Raw genomic sequence first — 26,416 nt, 5'->3', positions numbered from 1 at the left:
CAAAAAGGCTTTACAACGAAAGCAAAACATTAGATTGTCAGCAGAGTACCCAGCCAGAAATAATCAGACACCCATTTTTCAAGCTAGCATATAATGTCACAAAAACCCAGAAGACAGCTAAATGCAGCACTAATCTTTGATTATCTTCATCAGATGACACACCTAGGACATTATGTTATACAATACATGCATGTTTTGTTCAATCAAGTTCATATTTATATCAAAAACCAGCTTTTTACATTAGCATGTGACGTTCAGAACTAGCATACCCCCCCGCAAACTTCCGGCGAATTCACTAACAATTTACTAAATTACTCACGATAAACGTTCACAAAAAGCATAACAATTATTTTAAGAATTATAGATACAGAACTCCTGTATGCACTCGATATGTCCGATTTTAAAATAGCTTTTCGGTGAAAGCACATTTTGCAATATTCTGAGTAGATAGCCCGGCATCACAGGGCTAGCTATTTAGACACCCAGCAAGTTTAGCCTTCACCAAAATCAGATTTACTATTAGAAAAGTTTGATTACCTTTCCTGTTCTTCGTCAGAATGCACTCCCAGGACTTCTACTTCAATAACAAATGTTGGTTTGGTCCAAAATAATCCATAGTTATGTTCAAATATCCTCTGTTTTGTTTGTGCGTTCAAGACACTATCCGAAGTGTAAAGAAGGGTGATTCGCCCGACGCATTTCGTCACAAAAAAATTCTAAATATTCCATTACCGTACTTCGAAGCATGTCAACCGCTGTTTAAAATCAATTTTTATGCAATTTTTCTCGTAAAAAAGCGATAATATTCCGACTGGGAAACCGTGTTTACGTTCAAAGAGAGAGAAAATAAAAACATGGGGTCGCCTCGTGCACGCGCCTCAGTCTCATTGTCCTCTGATAGACCACTTACCAAAGGCGCTAATGTTTTTCAGCCAGGGGCTGCCTCGACATCGTTCAGCTTTTTCCCGGGTTCTGAGAGCCTATGGGAGCCGTAGGAAGTGTCACGTTACAGCAAAGATCCTAAGTTTTCAATAAAAAGAGTCAAGAAGCCCAAGGAATGGTCAGAGAGGGCACTTCCTGTACATAATCTTCTCAGGTTTTGGCCTGCCATATGAGTTATGTTATACTCACAGACACCATTCAAACAGTTTTAGAAACGTTAGGGTGTTTTCTATCCAAATCTACTAAGTATATGCCTATTCTAGTTTCTGGGCAGGAGTAATAACCAGATTAAATCGGGTACGTTTTTTATCCGGCCGTGAAAATACTGCCCCCTATCCTAAACAGGTTAGAGGCACACTCAACTTAGTGTATGTAAACTTCTGACCCACTGGAATTGTGATACAGTGAAATAATCTGTCTGTAAACAATTGTTGGAAAAATGACTTGTCATGCACATAGTAGATGTCCTAACCGACTTGCCAAAACTATAGTTTGTTAATAAGACATTTGTGGAGTGGTTAAAAAACTAGTTTTAATGACTCCAACCTAAGTGTATGTAAACTTCTGACTTCAACTGTATAAATATTTTTTTTTTTAAATACTTGCGCCTTTCAGGTCCTAAAGATGAGTTATCCAGGTTACCCTCCCTCCGGTGGCTACCCTCCCCAGGCAGGTGGCTACCCTCCCCAGGCAGGTGGCTACCCTCCCCAGGCAGGTGGCTACCCTCCCCAGGCAGGTGGCTACCCCCACAACCGGGTGCATATCCCCCCCAGGCCGGCGGCTACCCCCCCCAGGCCGGCGGCTACCCCCCCAGGCCGGCGGCTACCCACCCCAGGCCGGCGGCTACCCACCCCAGGCCGGCGGCTACCCACCCCCAGGCCGGGGGCTACCCACCCCAGGCAGGGGGCTACCCCCCTCAGGCAGGGGGCTACCCCCCTCAGGCAGGGGGCTACCCTCCCCAGCAGGCCGGAGGTTATCCTTCCATTCCTCCAGCACAAGGTAAGGCTATTATTTTGGGACTACATTAGTATTTTGTTTTCATGGTAGTGCAAAAGTGTGCTTGCTCTGGTTTGGAGTTATCCTGTTCATTAAAATCATGCAACATCACTTACTTGTTGTCTCTTCATTCTCTAGGTGGGTGGGGTGGAGCCCCTGTTGGTGGAATGGTAAATATGACTTATTATCTTGTATCAAGTAGCTAACTAAGAACCAAGTTACTACCAACATATTGACAGGCTTTTATTTACGACCTGATCTACACACCCTGTAACATGTATAGAGTCTGTTACCATGTCATTATGTCCCAAATGGCTCCCCATTCCTATGGGCCCTTGTCTAAAGTAGTGCACTATTTAGGGAATAGTGTGCCATTTGGGACATAGCCAAAGCCAGTAATGTGATACCAGCTAATCACCTAGTTTTCTCCATTTCAGCCAGGCGGAGGTCCTGCCCCAGGACAGCAGCCCATGCCTGGCTACCCTGGAGGAGCCCCGGCACCCAACCCCTCCATGCCAGGATACGGAGGTGGTGCTCCGGCTATTCCCCATTCACCTGCCATCAATGTGAGAATCTCTTGTTTCTTTTTCAGTTTGTGTCATGTGGATTGAAACCATTAACCTGTATTTAAATGTATTTACATAGCTTTTTGCTAATATGCTTTACAAAGTATTTCCTTGTTTCAGTATTTCCTTGTTTCAGCATTTCCTTGTTTCAGCATTTCCTTGTTTCAGCATTTCCTTGCTTAATTTTCAGTACTTGTTTGTATTTGTCATTAGAGAGGTTACAGGGGTGCGATAAAGGACCACCCAGGTGCTGACCCTCTGAGGGATGTGGAAGTCCTCCGCAAGGCCATGAAGGGCTTTGGTCAGTAGTTCATCATTATAGACATTCACTATCATGGATAGATGTATGAAGGATTTGATGAGATTCAATAAAATTCTAATAACACATTATTTAGAGATGCACATTACATAACTGAAGTTCCTTCTGGGGAAAATAGTTATTTTATTATATTCTATAAATATTCAATGGCTAGATGCATATGTAGAATATTATACAATTAAGAGCACACTATTTAGTGATACACATTCCATCTACTACCAGTTAAACTGCTAATAATAGATTATTTTCAACAGGCACGGATGAGTCCGCTATAATTGAGCTTCTTGGAAGCCGCACCAGCAAGCAGAGGGTTCCAATGGTTGCAGCCTACAAAACCACTTATGGGAAGGTGAGGTTTACACTAGAGTAATGACTGTGGTTTCTTCTATTGTCTGCTATTGTTGCTGTTAGTTTAACTTCCATGTAGTGTTCATCTATGTCTGCGTCCTGTAGTGGTAATTCTAACCAAAAGGAGAGAGAGACTATTCTTCAAAACAACTTTATTATAACATTTGCAAAAATGAAGCAATCAATAACAACCACTCAGTGCATCGTTAGGAAAGCCCAATGAACAGAGTTCTCTCTCTTATAGAAAAACGACCACCTATTTTGTCTACGTGGCAGTTTATCAGATGGAAACAGGGACGGAACATGGTGTGTAAAAGCAGATTTAGCTTGTCTGTTCAGATAATGGTGGCAACATCAACTGTCTGTTCCTTCCTGCTTGTTTTCACACATCTAAGTTCCTGTAGATTGTGAAAACAGGATTGTACATACTGAGGTCGCACCCTAACGGCTCTTATCTGTATGCCAAGATTTATGACTAAGTCACACGACAAGCCTGTATCAGTAAAAATACTAACATATAACAATTCTCTTAAGTAAAACAGCCTAGTATGTCAATCAAATTTATTTATAAAGCCCTTCTTACATCAGCTGATGTCACAAAGTGCTGTACAGAAACCCAGCCTAAAACCCAAAACAGCAAGCAATGCAGGTACAGAAGCACGGTGGCTAGGAAAACTCCCTAGAAAGGCCAAAACCTAGGAAGAAACCTAGAGAGGAACAAGGTTATGAGGGGTGGCCAGTCCTCGTCTGGCTGTGACGGGTAGAGATTATAACAGAACATGGCCAAGATGTTCAAATGTTCATAGATGACCAGCAGGGTCAAATAATAATAATCACAGTGGTTGTAGACGGTGCAACGGGTCAGCACCTCAGGAGTAAACGTCAGTTGGCTTTTCATAGCCGATCATTCAGAGTATCTCTACCACTCCTGCTGTCTCTAGAGAGTTGAAAACAGCAGGTCTGGGACAGGTAGCACGTTCGGTGAACAGGTCAGGGTTCCATAGCCGCAGGCAGAACAGTTGAAACTGGAGCAGCAGCACAACCAGGTGGACTGGGGACAGCAAGGTGTCATCAGGCCAGGTAGTCCTGAGGCATGGTCCTAGGGCTCAGGTCCTCCGAGAGAGAGAAAGAAAGAGAGAATTAGAGAGAGCATACCTCAATTCACACAGGACACCAGATAAGACAGGAGAAATACTCCAGATATAACAGACTGACCCTAGCCCCCGACACAAACTTTTGCAGCATAAATACTGGAGGCTGAGACAGGAGGGGTCGGGAGACACTGTGTCTAATTCAACAGTATAGTATGTAATTAATATTTAACTTCTATGGGCTAGGTGGGACGTTGCGTCCCACCCTAGTCAACAGCCAGTGGAATCGCGTGGCACGAAATACAAATACCCAAAAAATATATGTGTCACGGTTGTCGTTGGGAAAGGAGGACCAAAATGCAGCAGGATGGTGGATGCTCATCTTGACGTTTTATTTAACTCAAAATTACGAACACCAAAATAATAAACAACGAACTCACGATCAACACAACAGTCTTGTAAGGCTTACTCACGCTAAACAAGAAACAGGCAAAACAAGAAACAATCTCCCACAAAATACAAACCCAAACACACCCTAATATATAGGACTCTCAATCAAAGGCAAAGAGACAACACCTGCCTTCAATTGAGAGTCCCAACCCCAGTTAACTAAACATAGAAACAGATACACTAGACTAAACATAGAAATACATGAATATGACACAGTGCCCAAAAACCCTGGAATACATAAATCAAATGCCCTTCTACAACAACCACCACCCCGAACCACATAAAAGAAATACCCTCTGCCACGTCCTGACCAAACTACAATAACAATTAACCCTTATACTGGTCAGGACGTGACAATATGACTATTTTACACCATTTTAAAGACAAGACTCTCGTTAATCTAACCACATTGTCCGATTTCAAAAAGGCTTTACAGCGAAAGCAAAACATTAGATTATGTCAGGAGAGTACCCTGCCAAAAATAATCACACAGCCATTTTCAAAGCAAACATATATGTCACAAAAACCAAAACCACAGCTAAATGCAGCACTAACCTTTGATGATCTTCATCAGATGACACTCCTAGGACATTATGTTATACAATACATGGATGTTTTGTTCAATCAAGTTCATATTTATATCAAAAAACAGCTTTTTACATTAGCATGTGATGTTCAGAACTAGCATACCCACCAAAAACTTCCGGTGAATTTACTAAATTACTCATGATAAACGTTGACAAAATACATAACAATTATTTTAAGAATTATAGATACAGAACTCCTTTATGCAAACGCTATGTCAGATTTTAAAATAGCTTTTCGGCGAAAGCACATTTTGCAATATTCTGAGTACATAGCTCGACCATCACAGGCTAGCTAATTTGACACCCACCAAGTTTGGGGCTCACTAAACTCAGAATTACTATTAGAAAAATCGGATTACCTTTGCTGTTCTTCATCAGAATGCACTCCCAGGACTTCTACTTCAACAACAAATGTTGTTTTGGTTCCAAATAATCCATAGTTATATCCAAATACCTCCGTTTTGTTGTGGGTTCAGGTCACTATCCGAAGGGTAACGCGCGAGTGCATTTCGTGACAAACAATTTCAAAATATTCGAAGCATGTCAAACGCTGTTTAAAATCAATTTTTATGCATTTTTTTCTCGTAAAATAGCGATAATATTCCAGTCTTGTGAACTCGCATCTGTCTCACTGTCCCCAGGCTGACCACTTAAACTATGCTGCTGTACTTTGCCCAGAGACAGCAGACACCCCATTCCACTTTCTGGCGGCTTTAGAGAGCCAATGGAAGCCTTAGAAAGTGTCACGTTACAGCACAGATGCTATATTTTCGATAGAGATGCAACAGAAGGACAACAAATTGTCAGACAGGGCACTTCCTGTATGGAATCTTCTCAGACTTTGGCCTGCCATATGAGTTCTGTTATACTCACAGACACCATTCAAACAGTCTTAGAAACTTTAGAGTGTTTTCTATCCAAATCTACTAATTATATGCATATTCTCGCTTCTGGGCAAGAGTAGTAACCAGTTTAAATCGGGTACGTTTTTTATCCGGCCGTGAAAATACTGCCCCCTAGCCCCAACAGGTTAATTTACACCACAATCTCAAATGACACCCTATTCCCTATTTATTCCCCTATGAGCCCTGGTCGAAAGTAGTGTGCTATAAAGGGAATTGGGTGGAGCAGCAGCACATTTGGGGCACAGATTTACTGTATGTTGAGTGACCTCTTACACAATCTTCTTTTTCACAGGATTTATTCCACGATCTAAAGTCTGAGCTGACTGGGAGTTTTGAGAAGCTGGCTATTGCCATGTTGCAGACACCAGCCAAGTTCGATGCATCTGAACTCAAAGAAGCCATATCGGTTTGAACGGGTTCTTTTGTTTACTCTTAGACTATACCAGGGTCATGTTCATTAGAGCAAAACGTCGGATAACATTTTGAAACAAAACAACAGAAACAAGCTTCTTATTGGACAAGTTCTGATATTACCTCCCCATTTCAGTCCGTTATGGACCGTTTTCTTCTGTTTCGTGCCTACTGAACACCACCCAGGTTATTCCACTCTTTATATTAGGCCTCTTTTGTGAGTCATTTCAGTATGAAACAGAAAGAAAAACTCAATTAAAGACAGTAAAAGTCAGGTATGTTGAGGCCTGAGGAATCACCCATCTTACTATCTGGTGAACAAAAGTGATTTAGCTACTTACTGTAGCTTGTAGAGAACAAGTATTACTTGGGCCATGATGTATTCTTGTCTTGAACCACAAACTATATGGTGAACTATGTGGTGATTTACTGTAGCTGTACAGAATAAGTATTACTTTATTGCACCTGGCCAGTAATTATTATTGTCTTCTAGATCTTTTCTGGAACTCATACACATAGCATTTATATATTTACATTTTACATTTTAAGTCATTTAGCAGATGCTCTTATCCAGAGCGACTTACAAATTGGTGCATTCACCTTATAATATCCAGTGGAACAACCACTTTACAATAGTGCATCTAAATCTTTTAAGGGGGGGGTTAGAAGGATTACTTTATCCTATCCCAGGTATTCCTTGAAGAGGTGGGGTTTCAGGTGTCTCCGGAAGGTGGTGATTGACTCCGCTGTCCTGGCGTCGTGAGGGAGCTTGTTCCACCATTGGGGTGCCAGAGCAGCGAACAGTTTTGACTGGGCTGAGCGGGAACTGTGCTTCCTCAGAGGTAGGGAGGCGAGCAGGCCAGAGGTGGATGAACGGAGTGCCCTTGTTTGGGTGTAGGGCCTGATCAGAGCCTGAAGGTACGGAGGTGCCGTTCCCCTCACAGCTCCGTAGGCAAGCACCATGGTCTTGTAGCGGATGCGAGCTTCGACTGGAAGCCAGTGGAGAGAGCGGAGGAGCGGGGTGACGTGAGAGAACTTGGGAAGGTTGAACACCAGACGGGCTGCGGCGTTCTGGATGAGTTGTAGGGGTTTAATGGCACAGGCAGGGAGCCCAGCCAACAGCGAGTTGCAATAATCCAGACGGGAGATGACAAGTGCCTGGATTAGGACCTGCGCCGCTTCCTGTGTGAGGCAGGGTCGTACTCTGCGAATGTTGTAGAGCATGAACCTACAGGATCGGGTCACCGCCTTGATGTTGGTGGAGAACGACAGGGTGTTGTCCAGGGTCACGCCAAGGCTCTTAGCACTCTGGGAGGAGGACACAAGGGAGTTGTCAACCGTGATGGCGAGATCATGGAACGGGCAGTCCTTCCCCGGGAGGAAGAGCAGCTCCGTCTTGCCGAGGTTCAGCTTGAGGTGGTGATCCGTCATCCACACTGATATGTCTGCCAGACATGCAGAGATGCGATTCGCCACCTGGTTGTCAGAAGGGGGAAAGGAGAAGATTAATTGTGTGTCATCTGCATAGCAATGATATGAGAGACCATGTGAGGATATGACAGAGCCAAGTGACTTGGTGTATATCGAGAATAGGAGTGGGCCAAGAACAGAGCCCTGGGGGACACCAGTGGTGAGAGCACGTGGTGCGGAGACAGATTCTCGCCACGCCACCTGGTAGGAGCGACCTGTCAGGTAGGACGCAATCCAAGCGTGGGCGGCGCCGGAGATGCCCAGCTCGGAGAGGGTGGAGAGGAGGATCTGATGGTTCACGGTATCAAAGGCAGCAGATAGGTCTAGAAGGATGAGAGCAGAGGAGAGAGAGTTAGCTTTAGCAGTGCGGAGAGCCTCCGTGACACAGAGAAGAGCAGTCTCAGTTGAATGCCCAGTCTTGAAACCTGACTGATTAGGATCAAGAAGGTAATTCTGAGAGAGATAGCAAGAGAGCTGGCCAAGGACGGCACGTTCAAGAGTTTTGGAGAGAAAGGCAAGAAGGGATACTGGTCTGTAGTTGTTGACATCGGAGGGATTGAGTGTAGGTTTTTTCAGAAGGGGTGCAACTCTCGCTCTCTTGAAGATGGAAGGGACGTAGCCAGCGGTCAAGGATGAGTTGATGAGCGAGGTGAGGTAGGGGAAAAGGTCTCCGGAAATGGTCTGGAGAAGAGAGGAGGGGATAGGGTCAAGTGGGCAGGTTGTTGGGCGGCCGGCCGTCACAAGACGCAAGATTTCATCTGGAGAGAGAGGGGAGAAAGAGGTCAAAGCACAGGGTAGGGCAGTGTGAGCAGGACCAGCAGTGTCGTTTGACTTAGCAAACGACGATCGGATGTCGTCAACCTTCTTTTCAAAATGGTTGACGAAGTCATCCGCAGAGAGGGAGGAGGGGTGGGGAGGGGGAGGAGGATTCAGGAGGGAGGAGAAGGTAGCAAAGAGCTTCCTAGGGTTAGAGGCAGATGCTTGGAGTTTAGAGTGGTAGAAAGTGGCTTTAGCAGCAGAGACAGAAGAGGAAAATGTAGAGAGGAGGGAGTGAAAGGATGCCAGGTCCGCAGGGAGGCGAGTTTTCCTCCATTTCCGCTCGGCTGCCCCGAGCCCTGTTCTGTGAGCTCGCAGTGAGTCGTCGAGCCACGGAGCAGGAGGGGAGGACCGAGCCGGCCTGGAGGATAGGGGACAGAGGAAATCAAAGGATGCAGAGAGGGAGGAGAGGAGGGTTGAGGAGGCAGAATCAGGAGATAGGTTGGAGAAGGTTTGAGCAGAGGGAAGAGATGATAGGATGGAAGAGGAGAGAGTAGCGGGAGAGAGAGAGCGAAGGTTGGGACGGCGCAATACCATCCGAGTAGGGGCAGAGTGAGAAGTGTTGGATGAGAGCGAGAGGGAAAAGGATACAAGGTAGTGGTCGGAGACTTGGAGGGGAGTTGCAATGAGATTAGTGGAAGAACAGCATCTAGTAAAGATGAGGTCAAGCGTATTGCCTGCCTTGTGAGTAGGGGGGAAGGTGAGAGGGTGAGGTCGAAAGAGGAGTGGAAAGAAGGAGGCAGAGAGGAATGAGTCGAAGGTAGACGTGGGGAGGTTAAAGTCACCCAGAACTGTGAGAGGTGAGCCATCCTCAGGAAAGGAACTTATCAAGGCGTCAAGCTCATTGATGAACTCTCCAAGGGAACCTGGAGGGCGATAAATGATAAGGATGTTAAGCTTGAAAGGGCTGGTAACTGTGACAGCATGGAATTCAAATGAGGAGATAGACAGATGGGTCAGGGGAGAAAGAGAGAATGTCCACTTGGGAGAGATGAGGATTCCAATTTACTGTATACTTAACCCTGGCTGGTTTTGTTCTCAGGGTGCAGGTACTGATGAAGCATGTCTGATTGAGATCCTGTCATCTCGCTCCAATGCAGAAATCAGAGAAATCAATCAAATTTACAAACATGGTAAGAGCTGTGTATTTATTATTTGTATTTATTATGGATCCCCAGTAGCTGCTGCCAAGGCAACAGTAGCTAAAATGCCAAGGTAGCAGCTACTCTTCCTGGGGTCCAGCAGAGTTAAGGCAGTTTATACAATTTTTAAAAAACATTACAATACATTCACAGATTTCACAACACACCTACTCCACCACTACCACATATCTACAGTACAAAATCCATGTGTACCTCTGTGTATAATGCGTATGCTATCGTGTGTGTGTTTGTGGCAACTGACCACACGACTGAATAGTAGTCAAGGTGCGACAAATCTAGAACCTGTAGGACCTGCCTTGTTGATAGTGTTGTTAAGAAGGCAGAGTAGCACTTTATTATGGACAGACTTCTCCCCATCTTAGCTACTGTTGTACCAATATGTTTTGATGACAGTTTACAATCCAGGGTTACTCCAAGCAGTTTAGTCACCTCAACTTGCTCAATTTCAACATGATTTAGTTGAGGTTTAGTGAATGATTTGTCCCAAATACAATGCTTTTAGTTTTATAAATATTTAGGACTAACTTATTCCTTGTCACCCACTCTGAAACTAACTGCAGCTCTTTGTTAGGTGTTGCAGTGATTTCACTTGCTGTGGTAGCTGACATGAATAGTGTTGAGTCATCAGCATACATAGACACACAGGCTTTACTCAGAGCCAGTGGCATGTCATTAGTAAAGATTGAAAAAAGTAAGGAGCCTAGACACCTGCCCTGTGTGTTTCAGAGTAACTGACTGAAATGCCGTTCGTTTAAGAATATGTATTGAAATTCTGTTTGTTTCAGAGTATGGTAAGACCCTGGAGGATTCCATCAGTAACGACACCTCAGGACACTTCCGTAGGCTCCTCGTCTCACTCTGTCAGGTAACTTTTTATTGATATGTTATCGATGGGTTTTTGTTATGTTATTGATGTGTTGTTAATCGTTATCATTGTGTAACATCTTTGAAAGTGAAGGCTAAAGCTGATTCATGATGACAACCTAATACTCAACAAAGTCGGTGCTCTTGCACTTCAAACTGGCTATCTAATGGCTACAAATTAGACATATCTTTCATTTGTGTTAACAATTTCTGAAATGTCATATTATTTTAATGAAGTGAACAAGCGAAAACGACTCGGGAAACCAGATTTGTATGAAACTGCTATTGCCCTCTCAAGATAAACATCTACTATAGCCCCTTCCTGAGTCAGGAGTCAGGAAGTACAGCCTATTATAGAGCCATTTTTTGTTTACAAGCAAACGTCATATTGGAGTGGTGCACATGTATGCTCGCAGCAAAACGTCCTGTAGCAGATAGCTATACACTGATGTTGGGACATTGACAAACTTAGTAGTGTGTGAGTGATGACCATGAAAACACACAAGACTGATGGCTATAGCTATGTTCAACAAGTAATTATTCTTCTGGCTTTACCTAGCTCTATTTGGGATATTTTACCTTGCCTCGCTGGCATGCTACGTAATCAGTCCTCCAATGACATCTGCAATGTTGTAGACGATGACCATCTGATTACGTGTTTGTTAACTCGCAGGAGCTGTATTTGAAGTTGAATGTGATCGTATCCACTTCAATGTAAACATACCCCTTTCTACTGCGAATATGTGCCCAAAACTTTTGATGCGGCTGGGTCTGGATTTTTCAACAAGCAATGGGTCTATGGCTGCATCCCAAAACTGCAGCCTATTCCCTATATAGTGCACTACTTTTGACCAGAACCGTATGGGCCTGGTCAAAAATAGGGCACTATAAATGGAATAGGGTGTAATTTAGGATACAAACCCATAAAGATGCCCTGGAAGATTTATGGAAGCAATTACTGAAATTGGGGAGGAGAAGTTGAGTTTCCATGCCTCAAATTCCTTCCTAGCTACCAGTATTCCACTATTCATAGTTTGTAAGGGTTTCCAGATTCCCCCCCGTGGAATAATATCGTCTGCCTCCCAGGCACTGGTCAAAAGCAGTGCACTATATAGGGAATAAGATGCCATTTGGGACGCATCCACTTCTTTTGTAGTAAAACCATCTTTTTGCTTCCTGTTTGAAGGGAAATCGAGACGAGAGGGAACAAGTGGACACCAACATGGCCAAACAGGATGCTCAGGTGAACACTGTTCTGTTAATATAATAGAAATTCAATTGTTTTAAAGATCTTTGTGATGTCACAATAGTGCTTATATACCCAGTAGGCTTATACGAAATTGGACATTATTTGTTTCATTTCTGATCTGAAACTTTACTTAAGGAAGCATGTGTCTGCCAATATTCATGTTAAAAAATTGAATAAAAAAAATATTGGCAGCCGTATGATTCCAAAGAGTTAAACAAGCATTTCATGCTTCTACTGATAGTGTTATTTTGTGTTAGATACTGATCATGTTGTGTGTTAGATACTGATCATGTTGTGTGTTAGATACTGATCATGTTGTGTGTTAGATACTGATCATGTTGTGTGTTAGATACTGATCATGTTGTGTGTTAGATACTGATCATGTTGTGTGTTAGATACTGATCATGTTGTGTGTTAGATACTGATCATGTTGTGTGTTAGAAACTCATCATGTTGTTTATTGTTTTATTTTTTATTTCACCTTTATTTAACCAGGTAGGCCAGTTGAGAACAAGTTCTCATTTGCAACTGCAACGTGGCCAAGATAAAGCAAAGCAGTGCGACACAAACAACAACACAGAGTTACACATGGAATAAACAAACGTTCAGTCAATAACACCATTTAAAAAATAAAAAAAAGTCTATATACACAGTGTGTGAAAATGGCATGAGGAGGTAAGGCAATAAATAGGCCATAGTAGCAAGTAATTACAATTGAGCAAATTAACACTGGAGTGATAGATGTGCAGATGATGATGTGCAAGTAGAAATACTGGAGTGCAAAAAAGTAAATAAAAACAATATGGGGATGAGGTAGGTAGATTGGATGGGCTATTTACAGATGGGCTGTGTACAGCTGCAGCGAACGGTTAGCTGCTCAGATAGCTGATGTTTAAAGTTAGTGAGGGAAATATAAGTCTCCAGCTTCAGCGATTCTTGCAATTCGTTCCAGTCACTGGCAGCAGAGAACTGGAAGGAAAGGCGGCCAAAGAGGTGTTGGCTTTGGGGGTGACCAGTGAGATATACCTGCTGGAGCGCGTGCTACGGGTGGGTGTTGTTATCATGACCAGTGAGCTGAGATAAGGCGGAGCTTTTCCTAGCAAAGGCTTATAGATGACCTGGAGCCAGTGGTTCTGGCGACGAATATGCAGCGAGGGCCAGCCGACGAGAACATACAGGTCGCAATGGTGGGTGGTATATGGGGCTTTGGTGACAAAACCGATGACACTGTGATAGACTGCATCCAGTTTGCTGAGTAGAGTGTTGGAGGCTATTTTGTAAATGACATCGCCGAAGTCGAGGATCGGTAGGATAGTCAGTTTTACGAGGGTATGTTTGGCGGCGTGAGTGAGTGAAGGAGGCTTTGTTGCGAAATAGGAAGCCGATTCTAGATTTAATTTTGGATTGGAGATGTTTAATATGAGTCTGGAAGGAGAGTTTACAGTCTAGCCAGACACCTAGTTATTTGTAGTTGGCCACATATTCTAAATCAGAACCGTCCAGAGTAGTGATGCCGGTCTGGAGGGCGGGTGTGGGCAGCGATCGGTTGAAAAGCATGCATTTAGTTTTACTAGCGTTTAAGAGCAGTTGTGTGTTAGAAACTGATAATGTTATGTTGTGCATTAGAAACTGATCATGTTGTGCGTTAGAAACTGATCATGTTATGTTGTGCGTTAGAAACTGATCGTGTTATGTTGTGCATTAGAAACTGATCATGTTGTGTGTTAGAAACTGATCGTGTTATGTTGTGCATTAGAAACTGATCATGTTGTGCATTAGAAACTGATCATGTTGTGCGTTAGAAACTGATCATGTTGTGCGTTAGAAACTGATCATGTTGTGCATTAGAAACTGATCATGTTGTGCGTTTAGAAACTGATCATGTTGTGCATTAGAAACTGATCATGTTGTGCGTTAGATACTGATCATGTTGTGCGTTAGATACTGATCATGTTGTGTGTTAGATACTGATCATGTTGTGTGTTAGAAACTGATCATGTTGTGTGTTAGAAACTGATCATGTTGTGTGTTAGAAACTGATCATGTTGTGTGTTAGAAACTGATCATGTTGTGTGTTAGATACTGATCATGTTGTGTGTTAGATACTGATCATGTTGTGTGTTAGATACTGATCATGTTGTGTGTTAGAAACTGATCATGTTGTGTGTTAGATACTGATCATGTTGTGTGTTAGATACTGATCATGTTGTGTGTTAGATACTGATCATGTTGTGTGTTAGAAACTGATCATGTTGTGTGTTAGATACTGATCATGTTGTGCGTTAGATACTGATCATGTTGTGTGTTAGATACTGATCATGTTGTGTGTTAGATACTGATCATGTTGTGCGTTAGAAACTGATCATGTTGTGCGTTAGAAACTGATCATGTTGTGCGTTAGAAACTGATCATGTTGTGCGTTTAGAAACTGATCATGTTGTGCGTTAGAAACTGATCATGTTGTGCGTTAGAAACTGATCATGTTGTGTGTTAGAAACTGATCATGTTGTGCGTTAGATACTGATCATGTTGTGTGTTAGATACTGATCATGTTGTGTGTTAGATACTGATCATGTTGTGTGTTAGAAACTGATCATGTTGTGTGTTAGAAACTGATCGTGTTATGTTGTGCGTTAGAAACTGATCGTGTTATGTTGTGCATTAGAAACTGATCATGTTGTGCGTTAGAAACTGATCATGTTGTGTGTTAGAAACTGATCATGTTATGTTGTGTGTTTAGAAACTGATCATGTTATGTTGTTTGTTAGAAACTGATCATGTTATGTTGTGCGTTAGAAACTGATTATGTTGTGTTAAAAACTGATCATGTTGTGCGTTAGAAACTGATCATGTTGTGTGTTAGAAACTGATCATGTTGTGTTTTGCGTTAGAAACTGATCATGTTGTGTGTTAGAAACTGATCATGTTGTGTTGTGCGTTAGAAACTGATCATGTTGTGCGTTAGAAACTGATCGTGTTATGTTGTGCGTTAGAAACTGATCGTGTTGTGCGTTAGAAACTGATCGTGTTATGTTGTGCGTTAGAAACTGATCGTGTTATGTTGTGTGTTAGATACTGATCATGTTGTGTGTTAGAAACTGATCATGTTGTGTTTAGAAACTGATCATGTTGTGTGTTAGAAACTGATCATGTTGTGCGTTAGAAACTGATCATGTTGTGTGTTTAGAAACTGATCATGTTGTGCGTTAGAAACTGATCATGTTGTGCGTTTAGAAACTGATCATGTTGTGCGTTAGAAACTGATCATGTTGTGCGTTAGAAACTGATCATGTTGTGCGTTAGAAACTGATCATGTTGTGCGTTAGATACTGATCATGTTGTGCGTTAGAAACTGATCATGTTGTGCGTTAGAAACTGATCATGTTGTGCGTTTAGAAACTGATCATGTTGTGCGTTTAGAAACTGATCATGTTGTGCTTTAGAAACTGATCATGTTGTGCGTTAGAAACTGATCATGTTGTGCGTTAGAAACTGATCATGTTAGGTTGTGCGTTAGAAACTGATTATGTTGTGTTAAAAACTGATCATGTTGTGCGTTAGAAACTGATCATGTTGTGCGTTAGAAACTGATCATGTTGTGCATTAGAAACTGATCATGTTGTGCTTTAGAAACTGATCATGTTGTGCGTTAGAAACTGATCATGTTGTGTGTTTAGAAACTGATCATGTTGTGTGTTAGATACTGATCATGTTGTGTGTTTAGAAACTGATCATGTTGTGTGTTTAGAAACTGATCATGTTGTGCGTTTAGAAACTGATCATGTTGTGCGTTTAGAAACTGATCATGTTATGTGTTTAGAAACTGATCATGTTGTGCGTTAGAAACTGATCATGTTGTGCGTTAGAAACTGATCATGTTGTGCGTTAGAAACTGATCATGTTGTGCGTTAGAAACTGATCGTGTTATGTTGTGCGTTAGAAACTGATCGTGTTATGTTGTGCGTTAGAAACTGATCGTGTTATGTTGTGCGTTAGAAACTGATCGTGTTATGTTGTGCGTTAGAAACTGATCGTTATGTTGTGCGTTTAGAAACTGATCATGTTATGTTGTGTGTTTAGAAACTGATCATGTTATGTTGTGTGTTTAGAAACTGATCATGTTGTGCGTTAGAAACTGATCATGTTGTGCGTTAGAAACTGATCATGTTGTGCTTTAGAAACTGATCATGTTGTGCGTTAGAAACTGATCATGTTGTGCGTTAGATACTGATCATGTTGTGCGTTTAGAAACTGATCATGTTGTGCTTTAGAAACTGATCATGTTGTGCTTTAGAAACTGATCATGTTGTGTGTTTAGAAACTGATCATGTTATGTTGTGTGTTTAGAAACTGTATGCTGCCGGGGAGAACAAAGTGGGGACAGATGAGTCCCAGTTCAACGCCATACTGTGTGCCAGGAGCAAACCCCACCTGAGAGCAGGTAGCTAACCATCCTGCAGTATCTGTGTTTATATTACCAAGTCAGTTCACTGTTCTGGCCGACAGGGTTGTAACCTCTCACATATTGAGTGAGGTTGTTTCCTCATATACTGTTTTTTATTACATGGTTATAGCGACCCGGCGCATGGTTCCAGCAACCCGGCGCATGGTTATAGCAACTTTGCAAAGGGCTCATTAGTATGACAACCTTATTACATGCTTAACAACCCTGCCTATGGCTATAACAACCGTATTACATGTTATTACAACCCTGCCCATGGTTATAACAGCCATGGCTCATTAGTATATTATGACAACCTTATTACATGTTTATAACAACCCTGCCTATGTTATAACAACCCTGCCTATGGCTATAACAACCTTATGACATGTTTATAACAACCCTGCCCATGGTTCTTGTTTCTGCTAGTGTTCCATGAGTACCAACAGATGTGTGGCAGAGACATCGTGAAGAGCATCTGCAGGGAGATGTCTGGGGATGTGGAGGATGGCATGGTGGCTGTTGGTAAGTTCAGAAATAACTATCTAGCACTTTTTGGATCTGAAATTCCTGTTGACTGATGAGTGTTGAAAATCATATGATTCAGGATCACTTTGGTTTGGTTTGATATGCACAGTGTCTACATAGGGCTCTAAAGGAGGAATGGGTTGCTACTTGGGACTAAGCCAGTATGAAGGTTAGTCATGTCTCTACTCTATGAAGTAAAGCCTTGTCTTCTTGTGTTGCAGTGAAATGCATCAGGAACACTCCTGAATACTTTGCAGAGAGGCTTCACAAGGCCATGGCGGTAAGGAAAGAAAACTGTTTCCCACTCCGCTGATGGAAATGTTGTTAAACCGTGTTTACGGGTAGCCGCCATGAGACATTGTTTGTAGTCACTATCACTATAGTGTCTTAGCTATTAGCTATTCCCTCCGCAAGGCAATCAAATAAGCTAAGTGTCAGTATAGAGACAAAGTGGAGTCGCAATTCAAAGGCTCAGACACGAGAGTTATGTGGCAGGGTCTACAGTCAATCACAAAAGAAAAAAACTGTCAATCACAAAAGAGACTACAAAAGAAAAAACAGCCCCGTTGTGGACCACGATGTCTTGCTCCCAGACAGACTAAACAACTTCTTTGCTCACTTTGAGGACAATACAGTGCCACTAACACAGCCCGCTACCAAAACCTGCGGGCTCTCCTTCACTGCAGCCAACGTGAGTAAAACATTTAAACGTGTTAACCCTCGCAAGGCTGCAGGCCCAGACGGCATCCCCGGCCGCGTCCTCAGAGCATGCGCAGACCAGCTGGCTGGTGTGTTTACAGACATATTCAATCAATCCTTATCCCAGTCTGCTGTCCCCACATGCTTCAAGAGGGCCCCCATTATTCCTGTTCCCAAGAAAGCTAAGGTAACTGAGCTAAATGACTACCGCCCTGTAGCACTCTCTTCCGTCATCTTGAAGTGCTTTGAGAGACTAGTCAAGTACCATATCACCTCCACCCTACCCTGACACCCTAGACCCACTCCAATTTGCTTACCGCCTCAATAGGTCCACTGACGACGCAATCGCCATAACACTGCACACTGCCCTAACCCATCTGGACAAGAGGAATACCTATGTAAGAATGCTGTTCATCGATTACAGCTCAGCATTTAACACCATAGTACCCTCCAAACTCGTCATTAAGCTCGAGACCCTGGGTCTCGACCCCGCCCTGTGCAACTGGGTCCTGAACTTCCTGACGGGTCGCCCCCAGGTGGTGAGGGTAGGTAACAACATCTCCACCCCACTGATCCTCAACACTGGGTCCCCACAAGGGTGCGTTCTCAGCCCTCTCCTGTACTCCCTGTTCACCCACGACTGCGTGGCCATGCACGCCTCCAACTCAATCATCAAGTTTGCAGACGACACTACAGTGGTAGGCTTGATTACCAACAACGACGAGATGGCCTACAGGGAGGAGGTGAGAGCCCTCGGAGTGTGGTGTCAGGAAAATAACCTCACACTCAATGTCAACAAAACAAAGGAGATGATCGTGGACTTCAGGAAACAGCAGAGGGAGCAGCCCCCTATCTACATTGACGGGACAGTAGTGGAGAGGGTGGAGAGTTTTAAGTTCCTCGGCGTACACATCAAGGACAAACTGAAATGGTCCACCCACACAGACAGCGTGGTGAAGAAGGCGCAGCAGCGCCTCTTCAACCTCAGGAGGCTGAAGAAATTCGGCTTGTCACCAAAAACACTCACAAACTTTTACAGATGCACAATCGAGAGCATCCTGTCGGGCTGTATCACCGCCTGGTACGGCAGCTGCTCCACCCATAACCGTAAGGCTCTCCAGAGGGTAGTGGGGTCTGCACAACGCATCACCGGGTGCAAACTACCTGCCCTCCGATGTCACCGGAAGGCCAAAAAGATCATCAAGGACAACAACCACCTGAGCCACTGCCTGTTCACCCCGCTACCATCCAGAAGGCGAGGTCAGTACAGGTGCATCAAAGCTGGGACCGAGAGACTGAAAAACGGCTTCTATCTCAAGGCCATCAGACTGTTAAACAGCCATCACTAACATTGAGTGGCTGCTGCCAACATACTGACTCAACTCTAGCCACTTTAATAATGGAAAAATGTATGTAATTAAATGTATCACTAGCCACTTTAAACAATGCCACTTTATATATGTTTTCATACCCTACATTACTCATCTCATATGTATATACTGTACTCTATACCATCTACTGCATCTTGCCTATGCCGTACGGCCATCACTCATTCCTATATTTTTATATTCATATTCATTCCTTTACACTTGTGTGTATAAGGTAGTTGTTGTGAAATTGTTAGGTTAGATTACTTGTTAGATATTACTGCATGGTCGGAACTAGAAGCACAAGCATTTCGCTACACTCGCATTAACACCTGCTAACCATGTGTATGTGACCAATAAAATTTGATTTGATTTAGACATATTTTCACACACACACACACACACACACACACACACACACACTAGTGCTGAGTGATTAACCAAAAAATGTTCAACAACTAATTGACAGGGTTCAATTATTTGAATTCCATTTCGTTCCGTTTTTTTCTTCTTTGTCTAGAGATAAATCAGATCCAGCCTGAACTGTGCGATGTAATAGGGAGTTGTAGTTTCCAACAGCTCAATTCTACATAATTTAGTGCATAAAACGTGGTAATTAACTACAATGACCATAATCCATTGCGCATCTACTTGTCCGGTCTGTTTCTTTTACGCATGCTATGGCAGAGGCGGAAGAATGTGCAATCTTGAGGGGATATAGAGAGCAGCTGTTGCGTCGCGAGGTACACTATATATACAAAGGTATGTGGACACTCCTTCAAATTAGTGGATTCTGCTATTTCAGCCACACTCGTTGCTGTCAGGTGTATAAAATTGAGCACGCAGCCATGCAATCTCCATAGACAAACATTGGCAGCAGAATGGACTTACTGAAGAGCTCAGTGACTTTCAGTGTGGCACCGTCATAGGATGCCACTTTTCCAACAAGTCAGTTCATAAAATGTCTGTCCTGCTAGAGCTGCCCCAGTCAACTGTAAATGCTGTTATTGTGAAGTGGAAATGTCTAGGAGCAACAAAGGCTGAGCAGTGAAGTGGTAGGCCACATAAGCTCACAGAACGGGACCGCCAAGTGCTGAAGCACATAGCTGTTTCAGTATGAAATATTGGATAAAGTAATAAAGACAGACACCAATGTAGACTCCGTAACAATAGCGTGTAAAAATCGTCTGTCCTGCCGCTGGAAGAAACGTTAGCACAATGACTGTTAGTCGGGAGCTTCGTGAAATGGGATTCCATGACCGAGTAGCCGCACACAAGCCTAAGATCACCATGCGCAATGCCAAGCATCGGCTGGTGTAAAGCTCGCCGCCATTGGACTCTGGAGCAGTGGAAACTCGTTCTCTGGAGTGATGAATCATGCTTCACCATCTGGCAGTCAAATGGATGAATCTGGGTTTGGCAGACGCCAGGAGAACGCTACCTGCCCCAACGCATAGTGCCAACTGTGTAGTTTGGTGGAGGTGGAATAATGGCCTGTGGCTGTTTTTCATGGTTCGGGTTAGGCCCCTTAAATCCAGTGAAGGGAAATATTAACGCTACTGCATTCAAGTGACATTCTAGACGATTCTGTGCTTCCAACTTTGTGGCAACAGTTTGGGGAAGGACTTTCCTGTTTCAACATGACAATGCCCCAGTGCACAAAGCGAGGTCCCTACAGAAATGGTTTGTTGAGATTGGTGTGGAAGAGCTTGACTGGCCTGCACAGAGCCCTGACCTCAACCCCATCGAACACCTTTGGGATGAATTGGAACACCGACTGCGAGCCAGGCCTAATCACCCAACATCAGTGTCCCACCTCACTAATGCTCTTGTGGCTGAATGTGAGCAAGTCCCCGCAGCAATGTTGTAACATCTAGTGGAAAGCCTTCCCAGAAGAGTGGAGGCTATTATAGTAGCAAAGGGGGGGACCAACTCCATATTAATGGCCATGATTTTGGAATGAGATGTTCGATGAGCAGGTGTCCACGTACTTTTTCTCATGTTGTGTATCTCTACCTGAAAATAAATGATCTAAGTGATTTAATAGTTGGTATTCAGCAGTCATAAAATGATGCCTTATTTACTTTGAAGAACTACAAAATAGTGATTTTGTCAGACCGCATAGGCAGCAGTCAAATAGAACAAATATAATATACACAACTGAAATATTTTAGTAAAACAAAGATGCTTAAGAAGCAATAGGCAGTAATGAGCAGTGACTACCATCATGGGACCCTTTAAAAAAAATGTATTCTGTGTTACAGCATTCAACCCAAATAATCGAAACCGAAATAGAAGACCGTGATTATTTTTTAATAATCGAACCGAAACCGAATCAAACTCAAAAAGCACTAATCACTCAGCACTTACACACACACACATTTAGACGCCATAGTGATTTTCATGTATTTTTTATTTCACCTTTATTTAACCAGGTAGGCCAGTTGAGAACAAGTTCTCATTTACAACTGCGACCTGGCCAAGATAAAGCAAAGCAGTGCTACACAAACAACAACACAGAGTTACACATGGAATAAACAAACGTACAGTCAATAACACAATAGAAAAATCTATATACAGTGTGTGCAAATGTAGTAAGATTAGGGAGGTAAGGCAATAAATAAATAGGCCATAGTGGAGAAATAATTACAATTTAAAACACTGGAGTGATAGATGTGCAGAAGATGAATGTGCAGGTAGAGATACTGGGATGCAAAGGATAATTATTTTTATAACAATATGGGGATGAGGTAGTTGGGTGGGCTATTTACAGATGTGCTATGTACAGGTACAATGATCGGTTAGCTGCTCTGACAGCTGATGCTTAAAGTCAGTGAGGGAGATATAAGACTCCAGCTTTCAGTGATTTTTGCAATTAGTTCCAGTCACTTGCAGCAGAGAGGCGGCCAAATAAGGAGTTCGCTTTGGGGATGACCAGTGAAATATACCTGTTGGAGCGCGTGCTGCTATGGTGACCAGTGAGCTGAGATAAGGCTGGGCTTTACCTAGCAAAGACCTTTATAGATGACCTGGAGCCAGTGGGTTTGGCGACGAATATGAAGCGAGTGCCAGCCAACAAGAGCATGCAGGTCGCAGTGGTGGGTAGGTTATGGGGCTTTGGTGACAAAATGGATGGCACTGTGATAGACAACATCCAATTTGCTGAGTAGTATGTTGGAGGCTATTTTGTAAATGACATTGCCGAAGTCAAGGATCGGTAGGATAGTCAGTTTTACAAGGGTATGTTTGGCAGCATGAGTGAAGGATGCTTTGTTGCGAAATAGCAAGCCGATTCTAGATTTAATTTTGGAGATGCTTAAATGTGAGTCTGGAAGGAGAGTTTACAGTCTAACCAGACACCTAGGTATTTGTAGTTGTCCAAATATTCTAAGTCTGAGCCGTCCAGAGTAGTGATGCTAGACGGGCGGGCGGGTGTGGACAGCGATCGGTTGAAGACTATGCATTTAGTTTTACTTGCATTTAAGAGCAGTTGGAGGCCACGGAAGGAGTGTTGTATGGCATTGAAGCTCGTCTGGAGGTTTGTTAACACAGTGTCCAAAGAAGGGCCAGAAGTATACAGAACGGTGTCGTCTGCGTAGAGGTGGATCAGAGAATCACCAGCAGCAAGAGCGACATCATTGGTGTATGCAGAGAAAAGAGTCGGCCCGAGAATTTAACCCTGTGGCACCCCCATAGAGACTGCCAGAGGTCCGGACAACAGGCCCTCCGATTTGACACACTGAACTCTATCTGAGTAGTAGTTGGTGAACCAGGCGAGGCAGTCATTTGAGAAACCAAGGCTGTTGAGTCTGCCGAAAAGAATGCGGTGATTGACACGAGTCGAAAGCCTTGGCCAGGTCGATGAAGATGGCTGCACAGCATTGTCTTTTATCGATGGCGGTTATGATATCGTTTAGGACCTTGTGTGGCTGAGGTGCACCCATGACCAGCTCAGAAACCAGATTGCATAGCGGAGAAGGTACAGTCGGATTCAAAATGGTCGGTGATCTGTTTGTTAACTTGGCTTTCGAAGACTTTAGAAAGGCAGGGTAGGATAGATATAGGTCTGTAGCAGTTTGGGTCTAGAGTGTCTCCCCCTTTGAAGAGGGGGATGACCGCGGCAGCTTTCCAATCTTTAGGGATCTCAGACGATACGAAAGAGAGGTTGAACAGGCTAGTAATAGGGGTGATGGAGTGATGGAGACTACAAGCTATGTTTCAGTGCTACTTCATGGGATGTCACCTACTGTGTTGAGTAGAGAGATTATGCTTATATTATGATGACATTTTGTAAAGTTTTGGACTTCGGTAAGGGTTTTTTCAACTATTCGGGCACATTTATTTTCTCGAGGCAAGCCGAAGTTGGTAGCCAAAGTCAGTAGCTGAAGTCTATGCCCCTTTGTCAGTGATTGGTCAAAAGTAGGGATTCTTCAATAAAGTCTTTGTTGTCATTCAATGAGAGACGACTCGTTTTCATGCACAATTTTTCACTGATAAATACTGCACGAATATTTTAGTTAAATGTAAAGTTGCAAAAACGTCAAAATTATTGACAGTTTTCTTGAGTCATCTTGGATTAATTCTGACTATTTTGAAGTGTATACTGGCTACGGTGTCTCAAAATGGACAAACGGTACTATTGCCGCTTTTTTCAAATTTTTAAGGGAGTATGCAAGCACACTCGTTCGGTTTGCCTAGCCGAGTTTGGCTTGGCGCCAGCCGAACTGAAGCATACTGATGCCTTAACCCCTCTGTGATATAAATCCTTTAATTCATGTTTAGTATTGACTCTGTACTATGTGTTCCCAGGGGGCTGGGACCAAGGACAGGACTCTGATTCGGGTCATGGTGACTCGCTCTGAGGTGGACATGCTGGACATCAGACAGGTGTATCAGCAGACCTACGGGAAATCACTGTACACTGCTATCTCTGTATGTAGCTTACACAAATAATCACTATGCTAAAATTATTTTATTGGAATCAATCCATTGATTTTATGCTATGGAGATGGATTGCTGCCAAAATTATGGAAATTAATGAATAATAATAAATTATATTCATTTCTTGGTTTATCTAATGGAAAATGATGCATTTAATACTGTTTTTTTCTCTCCATCTGATAGGGTGACACCTCTGGTGACTACAAGAAGATGCTGCTGAAGCTGTGTGGTGGAAGTGATTAGAGGGAAATTCGTCTACATCAACCAGGACAGTGAAGTCATAGAGTTAGAATGAGAATATTTCAATTCGGAGGTGCTATGGCCGTTCTATTTCTATGAGTGTGCTAGTCCATAAGAATGTGCCAGACACGATCCTATATCAACCTGTGATGCATGTCGTTATTTTAGCCTTACTTGTGTCTCACACTCCAATGCAACATTTCATTACTAACTACTAACACACACACACCATAATGTACTAAATGATATATGCAAGATAATTATTTTCTTTGCTGCATATGCAATCAGTTATTGTGTAGTCTTGATACATTTTCACAGTGGTGGAAAAAGTACCCAATTGTCACACTTGATTAAAAGTAAAGATCCCTTAATAGAAAAAGTATTTTTACTTAAGTACTTTACACCACTGCATTTTCAAATGTTTTTTAAATCATGATATGTGTAATCATATTTCATGTTATCAGGATAGTATCATTGTATACTAAAATACAGTACTATAATTTACAAATGATTAGCTTTCTGCCAAAAACTAAATATATATTAACATTTCTGGATGTTAAAGCCTTTGTGTAAACACGTGCAAATATTTTAGGAGATTTAGATACTTAAGATATACAAAATGTTGTATCATACAGTTTTATTGCTGACTACTACTATATTCTATGCAAATTAGCACCTTGTTTCATTTAGAATGAAAGCCAATAATAATGAAATATCACCACACATTTTTTCCCAAATTTTTCTCTGTTAGTGACACCTTTTATTAATGTAGGCAATTTTCCATTGCTTGTTTCCCAGATATAAACACAATGTTGCCTTTTATGCTGCAGACCCAAAACCCGCCATGGCATGCAACTCTTTCAATGTTATACCATCTATTTTGAAAGCTATTTAGTTCCACACAAGTCAATATTTGTTTCTCATGTAATCGTTCATTGCCATTTTTACCGTAATTTGAATGTAAGTCATTGTGCATCTGTTTGCCAAACGTGAAACATTTATTCATTACATAGGTATCTATAACCGGTATACATGTAGTAAAATGTTATGCCAGTAGAGAGCAGGTTTTATACACAAGTGAAATTGGCAATGGATCCACTGAGACATGGTAACTGGAAAATGATAACTTCTGGCACAGTATATAGCTATTATATTAATACCACTTTTTTTACTTGTCACAATGGCCCAAAAGTGCTGCCTTTGTACAAACTAACGTTTACAATCATTTGATTGTTGTAAAGTTCATCCACAGGCTTATAACGGCATCCTTAGTGTCAATTAAAATATTTTGACTGACTCATTTTCTGTTTCAATAATTTGATTTTTGTCCTTCATATTCATATCATTGATTGTCATAGCCTGAGTGCTATTAAGCTAAATCCTTTACACTCATAGGCTGGACAAGGACAGCATTGAAGATGGAAAGAGCACAAACAGACTTGGGACCAGGCAATGACTAATTTCTCTAGTGAGAGACATTTAATAACTTCTTAAATAGTCATTTCCCTATTAGACAGCTGTTTAAGACAACATTGATAATTTGCATTTCAAAGGCCTGTTTCATTTGCACCTTGAACCTACGCAGACACATCGAAGTCAAGCTGACATTCAATCCCTCTTCAGAGACAAGATTTACCTCACCTTACCTACAGTCAAAGGTGGAAATGAAAAGGCTCATATGAAAGTATCGTCTCTGCATGGGCCTTCCTCTCTTATCTGAGAGGGGAAATTAAATAGTGTCTCATATGGCATCCTATTCCCTTTATAGTGCACTACTTTTGACCAAGGCCCATCGAATAGGGTGCCAATTGGGACTTGAGAAAAAGGTTGGTTTGCGTTAGAGTTCACTGCCACACCAGATAGTGGTTTTAGCACAGCAGAGAGCTTTAGCTGGGCTGCTAAAAATAGTGGATGAAATGGAGGATGAGAGAAATGTATTCAAAGGCAATATTTCAAAGACTCCCCCCCTCTCTTTTCCTATCTTTCCCACTCTCTTCCCTCCCTTATTTACCCTAATTTTACC

At 42.6% G+C, this 26,416-nt stretch overlaps 1 protein-coding gene across 1 annotated transcript; it reads left to right on the top strand.

Annotated features, from left to right (window-relative positions):
* Nucleotides 1-1,559: 1,559 nt before the first annotated feature.
* On the top strand, nucleotides 1,560-25,689 carry LOC106611643 (annexin A4). The gene is given in 17 exon segments (XM_045723558.1): nucleotides 1,560-1,681; nucleotides 1,684-1,749; nucleotides 1,752-1,813; nucleotides 1,815-1,941; nucleotides 2,077-2,108; nucleotides 2,376-2,504; nucleotides 2,718-2,805; nucleotides 3,078-3,172; nucleotides 6,497-6,610; nucleotides 9,944-10,034; nucleotides 10,850-10,929; nucleotides 12,115-12,171; nucleotides 16,525-16,618; nucleotides 17,048-17,143; nucleotides 17,368-17,426; nucleotides 24,022-24,144; nucleotides 24,337-25,689. Coding segments are annotated over 17 exon segments (1,488 nt in total). The 5' UTR covers nucleotides 1,560-1,566; the 3' UTR covers nucleotides 24,397-25,689.
* Nucleotides 25,690-26,416: the final 727 nt, after the last annotated feature.

This window comes from Salmo salar, chromosome ssa01 (assembly GCF_905237065.1).
Source record: "Salmo salar chromosome ssa01, Ssal_v3.1, whole genome shotgun sequence".
Classification (NCBI taxonomy): domain Eukaryota; kingdom Metazoa; phylum Chordata; class Actinopteri; order Salmoniformes; family Salmonidae; genus Salmo; species Salmo salar.
Note: the sequence above shows the minus strand (reverse complement) of the source record. Positions and strands in the feature narration are given on the sequence as shown.